Raw genomic sequence first — 11048 nt, 5'->3', positions numbered from 1 at the left:
GGGGGGGGGGGGGGGAGGGGCAGGCGGCACTGGTGCTCCTGCCTGCTCCCCTGCTAAACAGGAAGTGCGGCCTGATAGGGGGTGCACATGCACCCCCGTGCATCCCCTACACATCGTCACTGGTCTACAGGCTGGGTGATGGAGCACCAGACTATGCAGCAGTCAGGTACCAGACCATGTCTTGGCCACTCCTATACTAGGAGCCTGCTGCCACTGCTAGGTTCTTCAGCTACAGTCCCCTATACCTTTCCTTTCTGGTAAAAGGGATTGGAGCTGGCCAGGAATCCCAGCAGTGGGGAGCCAGGGAGCCTATTCCTTTTTGAAACATTTCCAAGCCCAATTTACTTGAAAATGTTTTAAAAGTTATTCAAGTCTTCGCCCTTCTCTAAACATCTAGTACACCTAGTACACATTTTCTTTTCTTTAATCTCCCTTTCTCCTTTCATTAGCAACTCTTGATAACCTAAAGCCAAAATATATAGACAACCACTACATTGTTTCCTCAGTAAGACACAGATATGGATTCCAAATTAAGGGCAAAGAAAATACAAATCTAGCCATAAGCCTGATGCCTGTGTGTCATTTTCCTTGGAACAAAGAAACTAACTACTTAGTAAAAGACAACAACGTTTTTACAGAGTTACCGTCACTAGCTTTCAGCATAAAAGGAATGCTAATTTCCACAGCACCCAAATGGTTAATAAGCTTTAAATAGTTCCTAAAGTAATTTTTATCTATATGAGAATTTTAGAAAATTCATTTTCTACTACATACAAACTAAATGGTTCTGGGTGAAAAAACAAACACAAATGCTCCCTATCAACAGAAGTAAATAAGTAGCTTTATTTTTATTTCTTCTCTATCAAAGTAAGTTGTAGACTTATTTTGATATGAAACTCCTGGCTGCATTGTAAGGATAGTTAAAAAATTTTAGCAGACTTACTTGTCATTAGAAATACTGCAGTCAATCACAGTCTTTTTGCTGGTGTTCACAATGATAAATGGCAGATGGATGACAGAATTGGAAGGTGGTGGTCGACTTGCTTGCTGCTCTGCTTGACGATTTCGTTGAACTAGGTTCTTGAAGGCAATTTGCTATAAAAAGTAATAGTAGCTTAGAGAATTACCCAGAGTCATATTCCCCCCCATCTCTGAAAGTTAAAGAAAAAATAAGTTTCCAAGTATCTTAAAAAAGCAAACTGAAATTCTGTCTACTTTGCAGCAACAGCCTGTTTCCAACATTGTAGATTATTAGAATGGATATTTGGAATTAGTCCATTTATTTTAAATAGGAAACATTTTTAAAGAAAAATAAAGTAGATACCAATCACACACAATTTCTTCCATTCTTTGATGTTTGTAAAATTGTATATGAGACAAGGTTACCATAACCCCACATTAACATTTTCCATCAGAAAACTGGATTTTGGACTAAAGAAAAATTTCTTCAGAGAGCCATCTGCTTTCTGTGGAAAATTCTAGCGACATAAAATAAACATCTGGAAGGAAACTGACTATATTTTGATCTATTCTACAGAGGAGATGCACTGACAATAACAGGAGCTGAAGCTGTAAATGGAGGCAACAGCAAGATATGATCAGCATATACCTAGATTTTATTTTTTTAAAGGTACCACAGAATTCTGTAATGAAAAGGCCTAATATTGTGGAACTCATTAGGGAAAATTAGAGAAAACTTGAAGTTTTATGGCCATAATTGGGGCTTTACACAACCTAGGGAGGCTGAAGCATCTGAGAAAAGCAAGCCTGAACACTCAATGACCAGCATGGCAATTTACTCCACTCTGTCTCCTCCTCCCCGCTGCTAACCATGTTTTGCTGCTGCACTGCACAGCAATAAATAAAAATCTTAGTTTTAGCAGAAACCTCCCGCTGTTTGCAATGTAGTAATTAAGATTAACTAGATAACATTGCTCTCTCTTAGAGGTAGCATTTCAGCAAGGAATTAGTTCATAGATAGACAATTATTTTTCACAAGCTTGAGACCTAGAAACTTGAGTTTAACTGAGTCTTAAATCTGATGCCAAGTTCTGTGGGAAGGCTGTTTTCTCTGGTCACAGGACTATGAAAAATAAAAGGTTTTGAACACTAGTACGTTTTATTTGTGGTGACTATTGCAACTCATGGCAACCACAAAATAAAAGCAGCACAAAATAAAGAAACGTTCAAAATGCATGGTCAGAACTGCATGTTACAATTCAGAAATACAACAGGAATTAAAAGCATTGTCAGCAAAAAGCTGCTTTAAAACATACTCAAAGATCCTGCTGAATTCAACACAGCATTCTGGAAGTTTGCCAGCTACTCCCAGAGCAATACAGAATTTGTCTATGCCACTAAATGCACAGGCACCGGCAGCATTCTTTTACAGTTCACCTGGAATTCCCTGCAAGGTTTCAGTTTGTTTGTTTGTTTCTAATAAGTGCCAATAGAAAATAGTTATGCAAATATGTTACCTTGCCCAATAGACAAGAGTACCTTGACTATACCTGTAGAATAAGTTCTTGTAGCTGAGACTGTTTTAGCTTTATTCTTTCAAGTCTTCTCTGTTTCTCCACCTTAAGGAAAAAAAGTTTTAAAACAATATTCCATATTAACGCGGTCTCTGATTTAATAAAATCCAATGGATTGCAAAATATCTTTTTATTCTTCCAGTTTTTAGTTCATAACCTTAAAATTATTTTTCAAATTATTGAAAAAAATTAAAATTTGACATTGCATGAAATCATATGCAAAGACAGTTTAAGTCTCAAAACTTAACATCTAGGGAATAAACTATCTAAAAATCAATGTCAAATCACACCATATATAATCATTTTCACAGTTCAATTCAGATATTTTCATACTACTTGTACATTTAACCCACATTTATTTTCAAGATTATTTCAAGACAAAGGCTTCACTCACTTGCTAAATTTTATGCCTTGAACCCATTAGTGTAATCACCACTAATCTCCCACTGAACATTTCTGTTCTGGGTAAAAATTTCAGAAGTGGCTAAATAGTCTAAATATCCACAGGATTCCATCTTTAAATGAGTTTTAGGGTAAAGATTTTCAAAACTCCTTTGTCTACATATATAGTAATTGGCCTATTTTGAGGGTAGGGAGATTTACTAGGCAAATGATAGATTTCACTCTTCCCCCCCTTAATTATAGAGGCTGCAATTGATATTTTCTAGTCATATGGTAGTCCCTCCTGATTTGAGAAGCTCATTAAAATGTCTTGCTACTGCTCTTGTGATTCATGAACTAGTTCCTTCTATATTCTTTGATCTTTTCCCCCTCCCATTAAGACGGGGAACTGAGATCTGTACTCTGAAAGAAAGAAAACAGCCACATTTGTCAATGATGGCTGGAATGGCATGACACTGAAGTACCAACTATCATAGTCATATCAACATGAACTTTGTAACAGAATAAACACTCCATAGACCACTTACAACACAGAATTGAAACTTTTTGTTCCTGTATAGGTTATAAACTCTGCAAGAAGGGAGCCTATAATAACTATTAGAACAAACAATAAGGTTTATGTTATTTTGATGAAGCCAGCAGAAACTATATAACTCTACAAACCTAATAATTCTGTCACAAGCACTTGAAGTAGCAGACAGAGCCTACCGGTTCCTTCCAGCTTAATACAACTATATTTCCCTCATTCAACACAAGAGGTAAATATAGACGTTTGACTTTTGGGTAATGTTGATGCTACAAATTTAAATGATCTATAGATAGGGAATAAAAAAAGCTGCAGGGCTTGCAGTAAAAACAAAACAAAAACCCAGAAGCTTAAGTGTTACGGTTGCATGTTAAAGCGTGTATTAATTATATTCACTATAAAATGTAGACATGTGTTGCATGTCTGAATAACATTAGTATGAGATGTTTGGGGGTTTTTTGGGTTTTTTTTTTTTTTTTTTAATTACTTTTTAGTATAGTCTAGAGCAGGGGTGGGCAAAATGTGGCCCGTGGGCCGGATGCGGCCTGTCAAGCCATTCTATCCAGCCCACGGGGCCCCTAAAAAATTTAGAAAATTAATATTAATCTGCCCTGGGCTGCCTGTCACGTGGCCCTTGATGGCTTGCCAAAACTCAGTAAGAGGCCCTCCACCCAAAAAAACTGCCCGCCCCTGGTCTAGTGTCATGTTGGGATTATAAAATATTTGCATTTCAATTAAATCGACTTCAGGGCTATTTTATGCATAATATAATTCCATGTAGAATTTTATCAGATGTAATCCAAATAATCTTTAAAAAGCTTCAATTACCATATTTTCTCGCATACTACACACACCCAGCTAAGAAGCAACTTGTTTTTGGGATGGCAGAACGAAGATAAAAAAATTTGTCCAGAGTTAATGCTGCATAGAGCAGGTACAAAGCCTAGTCTTCACTCACCCTCCCCTTCCTACTCAGCCTAAAACTGTAACTGTAGCTATTGCTCTCAACTGGTCTTTACTGGATCTGATTTTGAAAAGACCTAAGTCTGCAAGGCTGTGAAATAGGAGAGACCAGAAATACTTAGCAGACAGCAAAACTTCCAGAAGAAAGATTAGCTTGATTAATGGAACTTCAAGGCTATTAAAAAACAGACAATCACTAACACCTGTGGACTGAAGAAAAAAGAGCCATTAAATCAACTGACTCCCAAGCTCCCTGAATAGAAAAACACCACTGCTGTTGTTGGGCAGTTGGCTTTGGAGCAGGAATCATAGGAAAGTAGGGCTGGAAAAGACTTCACAAGGTCTTCTAGCTCAAGCCCTTACTCAAGGCAGGACCATCTCTTGAGTAAACCAAGTGTCTGTACAGCCTGCTCTAACATATTTGGGGATGGAGATTCCACTTCTTTAAGTAGCCTGTTCCAATGCTTGACCAACCTCAAAAATACCTCCTAATCTCCAACCTAAATTTCCTCTGCTACAATTCAATCCATTGGTCCTAGTCCTGTTTCCTATGGCCACAGGAAAGAGCCCATCTTCATCTTCTCTAATGGCCCTTGAGGTATTTGAAGACTGTTATTAAATCCACCCTTAGTCATGATTTCTCCAGACTAAAAGCCCTAGTTCTTTCAGCCTTTCCTCTTAAGTCATATTTCCCAGGTCTCTAATAATTTTTGCTGCTCTACTCTTGACTTTTCCCAATCTGTCCAAACCCTTCTTGAATCATAGGACCCAAAACTGGACACCAGGCAAGGTGAGGCCACAGCAGTGCTAAACACAGCAGAAGAATCACTTTCTTGATTTGTAAGTGACATTCCTATTAATACAACCCAGTCTACTGCTGGCCTTTTGTGCAACATGGACATACTACAGTATTAGCTCATTTTCAGTGTATGGTCTATTGCAGAAGCCAGCAACCTTTTTATAAGCTGCAGGCCATAACAACCTGACTTCAAGTACAAGATGGGCTGGGTGGTTTTGGCATCACTTTCCCCACACCCATGGCTGGTGAGAGGCAGCTGGGAGCTGTGCTTGCACCACTGCAGCTTCTCCCAGTCCTCCACCTCCCCACAGTGGAGCAGGTACACCAACACCTAGTATCTGCAAACTGTGTCTGCACTGCTGCTGCTTCTCTCTGCTCCCCTGCAGCTCTGGTGTAGGCACAGATAGAAGTTACTTGGTCCCAGTGCAGCTTTACACCAGCTGAAAGCTGTGCCCATGTCACAGCTGGGGGAGGGAGCAGAGAGAGCAACATGGACACAATTCTAGCTGCCCAGTCCAGCACAGCTCCCCATGAGCTAGAAGCTGTCTCTATGCCACAGATGGGCAGTGGAGGTGTGGGTGTAGCTCTAAACTGCCTGGCCCCGGTGTGGGAGAGCACCCCCCCTCAATACACACTGACACACCACTAAAACCACCCAGTCCATGTTAGAACAGAGCTGAGAGGCCAGAAAAAGCAACAGTGGCACAGGCACAGGTGCAAGATGTTTAACTGCTTGCTGCCTGGCCCTTGTGTAGGCATGGGCACAGGCAAACCTCTCTAATTCTGCAGGCTGGATCCAGTGTTACGCTACTATTCCTGGCTGTCTGATTCCTTCCCTGTCTTTACTGCCAACTGTTACTGTCATGTGATAACTGCCCTTATTTATGAAGACTGAAGTAAAGAAGGCATCAAATATTTTCAGCCTTCTCTGCATGATCTGTGACAAGACTGCTTTCTGTATTCCAAAAGGGACCTACAGTTTCTTTGGTGTTCCTCTTATTCTTGACATACTTAGTTATTGCCTTTTATGTCCGTTGCCAGTTGCATCTCAAATTGTGCTGTGTGCTTCTACTTTAGACAGGAAAATCAGCTTCACTGCTTAAGACGTGCCCTCCAATTTTGGGGGGCTTATTTTTGGGGGAAAAGGTGCAGGTGGTATGCAAGAAAATAAGATGTTTAATTAGATATGGTATAGTGATGTAGGTTATCTATTCTTTTATTATATTTTTATATACTTAAGTTATTAAGAATCCAAGCATCCAATTCTACATTGCTAGCTTGGAAGAACGTTTGCTGGCAGGATAAGAGCATAGTTAAGTCTCTAGCATTTACTCAAACAGAAAAATCTCTAATTATTGACTTCTCTATATGTATACCTCTAAATTCTGACATTCCTGAGCTGAGTTAGTAGGTAGACCAATCCATTTGATTTCCTTCTTCTCCTTTGAGATAATATTCATGGCCATAAGGACATTTAAGGCATCATAGACACGTCGTCTAATATTCTTCTGGTCATAAGCCTGCTGTAGACATAGTGCATTAATCAAAAACATACCTGTGACAGAAACATTTGAAAATCCATTACAGTGTATGGCCAACTCAGGCAGTATCAACTGTTTCATTTAATATAAAGGGGAGAAAAAATTCTAAGTTCTCTAAAGAAAGCTATCCTTTTCCCATTCAAATGGCATGTAACCCAACCACAGTATACTTACTGATTCATTTGGTGAAATATGATTATCAGTGGTACTGAACTCTGCGACCAACTCGTCTGCCACCTCATTGTATGAGGTGGTTCCTTTTCTCTGTACCTTCTCACAAACCTTCATTGAGAAATGTCGTAAACCCTTGCCATTCTTCTCTCCTTTTTTGTTGCGTTTCCTACAAAATAATTGTTTTAAATTTATCCCTTTGAAAGTTCATCAGTTAATAACACCGTGGTCTGAAATGTCACTATTGCAATTTTCAGCAGCAAACACAATTGTCCTTTTTAGGAACACATATATACTACATGCTTGAATCATGGATTAAATTAAATTTACAAATAATATTTGCAGCATATTGACCATAAAACACCAGGCTAATCCGGTCACTAGTGCTACCAGAGAGCCAAGTTAGTGGTAGATTATTTTAATGTAAAGGGAGTAAGGGGAAAAAAATTCTGTATTAACATCTTCAAGATGAAGAAAAATTGAGGACTAAAGTCCTCTCTAAGTGGTGGTGAATTACAGGAACTAACATTTTTCTGAGAGCAAGTCTAGTGGACTTAATTCACTTTCTTCACTGATATTATATTGAACATTACAGTATGGCCAAACTGTGGATTTCTACTGCCATGACATGCAACTTTGCTACAAATGCCATAAAAGTCAGGGTATATGCTGCATAAATCACATTACTTGTTCAAACTTGCAGTGTTATTAAATATTTAGAATACGAATGATAGTTAACAGATAGTTCTCAGTTTAAGTTTCCAATAAATCTTAGTATCTTTAAAGTAATAATAAAAATGTAAATATCAAGACTAGTGAATGAAACTGTTTATATTTCCCTCCACCTGTTAGCTCAAATGCCTTTGAAACAACAACTCCATAACCTACAGTTAAAACAAATACATTTAGTATCAACTATAAAAAAAAAAACAAAACCACACACACATAGTACTGCTAACTTGAGTGAACTACGTTAAAACAATCAGCCTTCAAAACAATCTTTTGTGAAATAAATCCCAAAAGTATGTTTCTGCTGAAACTGAATGAAACATCATTCTTATTTTAAAACTGCCTATCAAATTATGCTAATTTAGTCTGAAACAATTAATGCATTTATATTTTAATAGCACACGAGAATGCAAAATTCAGGTTAACACCACTGAGCTGAAGCCAGCTTGATTCCTCATGTTAGGAGTCAATATTTATTAGCACAAACGTGACGCAGGAACACTGCCTACCAGTATACCTGTCAGTTTGTTTCTGTAGATATCTGACTTCTGCTATATGAAAGTGAAAATGCATTCTAATTTAAATATCTAATCCAGGCATTAATAACAGAAACAGTAACGCTGAAGAAGAGTAAATCTAAGCTAAATCCCTTTTTCACATAATATAATTTTAACAACAGAGCACATTTACCCAAAACTGAGAACTTCAGAAGAATGTTCACACAACTCTGTTAATCCCCTGTAACTTAACAGAATTTTGCTCACCCGGCAGACCAAGGCGAAGAGTCTGCAGTCTGGTTCTGTGATACAAAATGTGTGTTGGGTGTATGTGGACTTCCTACCAGGATAGTATTTGGCGCTGACGGTCTCTGAGGTGTACCAATAACCTACAGTTGAAACAAAATAATTTGGAATATAATAAAAGTTTCCCATGTTATTTAGATGCATTCCCCACCCTTATCTGGAGCTATTTTTGTATTTCTACCTACTTCTACTAGAAAATTAAAATCACACCATACTACCATTAAAATCTTAGCTTGTGTTTGTATATTTTGGGCTTGGTACATTGTCTGATCAGATGGCAAGTTTTTACATTTTATCTTCTCATGATCAGCTCCATTTGCTTTCTTGATTTATAAACAAAAATTTGGCACTAACCTTGCAAGGATGAAAACAAGCCTCAATAATATGACATTAACAGATGAATAGGTTAAAGCAAGGTTTAAAAAGGCAAGAGCAGGTGATGCTATAAAATGCAAAGAGGAATCATAAAGCTCACAAGTCTCTTGATAAGTGAGAGAAAAAGTGGTACTGTAACAAGAACCACATCCTCCTTTCTACTTGCGTCTTTCCTGCTATTGCATCAAAAAAAACTAAGACAGCTTCTGACTTGGGTGACAGTGAAAGCCACCTCTCCAAACTACTCCAGACTAATCACATGCATCACAAATATCATCCACCTGGTTTAAGAGTATACATGGAACCCTCCTTTACTCATATTTGTGAAATTGGCTGAAGCAGCAACTCCCACCTCTGCTGAAGAACTACACTCCACAGCTAAGCTTTTATACATGTTGTAACACTGTAGTATTCAGAGCTACGAAAAACATTCCAAAAACTGATCACTATGGCTTTCCTATATTTACAGAAAGATCTGCCTATTCATCCAAGCTGCAACTCTATTTCCAGAGGAGAGGGATGGCTGGGTCACTTATGCCTGTGTGACAAAAACTTCCATTACACCTGAAGGCTAATACCCAATACTTCCCACATTTTTCTTGGTATCACATTTCTTTGGTTTCCTCTTCCCACTTGTCAAAACCTTGAGCTTATTCCCCCTGTCTGACTTCAACAATTTTGTTTAAATTCTGTAATGACAAAAACTGAAAGTTTAGGAGGATCTGAAGATGAAACATTTCAAATTCATGCTTAATTCATTCTGCAACTGCATAAAGAGGGATAATGTAAAATCTATTATTGTTTCGCATTTAAATTAAATGCCTCTGAAGTTTACTTGAATTTGGCTGGGGCAAAATGCAAAGTTGCTAGGCCGCAGAAGTCATGTGTTGCTAAAAAATTTAGGCCAAATCTGCAACAATATGGAGCAATTGTTATGCCTAACTTAGAGCACTATTTCTATACTAAGTTTTACTGCCGTTTCAGAACAGCCACCCAAGCCAGATAACTCCTAGTTAACTATATGGAAGAGGTGGAATGGGACACAGAACAGGCATGGAAAGAGGCGTGTGTCAACAGATTACCTCTCTCACTGGAGCCCAGCCCCTCAGCATTTATACTGTTCTTCATAGCCATCTTAGAGAGCTGCAGACTGAAACATGACATTTTTCTCCTGACCCAACGCTTTCCTTGCAGAAGTTTTTAAGAACAGGTTAGGAAAACACCTGTTAGAAGTAGTCTACTTAATCCTGCCTCACTAAAAGGGAATGGCATACAGCAGGGGCAGACAAAATCTGGCCTGCCAGGCACTTTCATCCAGCTCATGGCAACCACTAATTGTACCCTGCACAGCCCTTTCATCCACGAGGGTGGGAGTGAGGCACCCACATATACACCCCCCACCAACATACTTTATTGTGCTTCTCTCCCATCCTCAAGGGCAGAAGGGCCCAGCCCAACCAGCACACAGCTTCCAGATGTGCCTGCTACTGCCAGTGCTGCAGCCGCTAGAGAACCTGATCAGCTTCCCGTGTCCCACTCGCTCTGCGCAGCAGGTAAGGAAGCTGCGGGGGTTGAGCTGCTGCCAGGCCAGCGTGGAGCTGGGGCTGGCATCAGCACAGAGCTCAGGTGGGTAGTGTGTGGTGTGAGGGGGGCGTGGGGACCCCCCCCACTCTCCCCATGGTGCGCAGCCGCTGCAGGTGGCGGCAACAGCAGCAGGCAAGGGAGCTCGTGCCTGGTGCAGGCACTGCAGCCCGACAGCGCACAACTCCAGCCAGTGCTGCATGTGGTGGCAAGGAGCTCAGCCCAGCTGATCCACCTCTACCTCTGGAGCTCCCCACCGCACACATGCACAGGGGCCGGGGCTCCCCTCTGTTTCCAGCAGTCCTTGGACCTGCACGGCAGGGATCAGTGAACGCACCCAGCTCCAGCGTGTGGAGCTTTTCTCTGGTGGTGCGTGAATGAGGGAGTTGCATGCATCTGGCAGGCAGTCCTGGCGATAGAGGCAGCTCAGCCAGGCTGTGCTCCTCACCTCAATATGCAGTGCTGGGTCGAGCCACGCACCCCACAGGCAGCAGTGCCTACGCCAGGTATGAGGACCCTGAGTGCCCCTGCCTGCTGCTGCTGCTGCCTACGGAGGCTGTGCCATGGGGGGGTCCCCACTCCCCCCCCCCCAACAAATATCACACAACCATACCCTACCCCTAC

The 11048-nt window shown here is 40.4% G+C and overlaps 1 protein-coding gene across 4 annotated transcripts in view; it reads right to left on the bottom strand.

Moving 5' to 3' along the window:
- The window catches only part of TFDP1 (transcription factor Dp-1), a 130269-nt gene that overhangs the window by 21368 nt on the left and 97853 nt on the right, over positions 1–11048 (bottom strand). For 3 of the 4 annotated variants that reach the window (XM_019524061.1, XM_019524060.1, XM_019524062.1), the window contains 5 exons: positions 8430–8551; positions 6940–7105; positions 6601–6747; positions 2511–2579; positions 944–1095 (listed from right to left, as the gene is read on the bottom strand). In XM_019524061.1, coding sequence (XP_019379606.1) covers positions 944–1095; positions 2511–2579; positions 6601–6747; positions 6940–7105; positions 8430–8551 — 656 coding nt within the window. The remainder of the gene's footprint in view (positions 1–943; positions 1096–2510; positions 2580–6600; positions 6748–6939; positions 7106–8429; positions 8552–11048) is intronic. The other variant, XM_019524063.1, reaches the window with a different exon arrangement.

This window comes from Gavialis gangeticus, unplaced genomic scaffold (assembly GCF_001723915.1).
Source record: "Gavialis gangeticus isolate Ggan-Ray unplaced genomic scaffold, GavGan_comp1, whole genome shotgun sequence".
NCBI lineage: Eukaryota > Metazoa > Chordata > Crocodylia > Gavialidae > Gavialis > Gavialis gangeticus.
The sequence above is the reverse complement of the archived record's forward strand: the minus strand, read 5'-3'. Positions and strand labels throughout refer to the sequence as shown.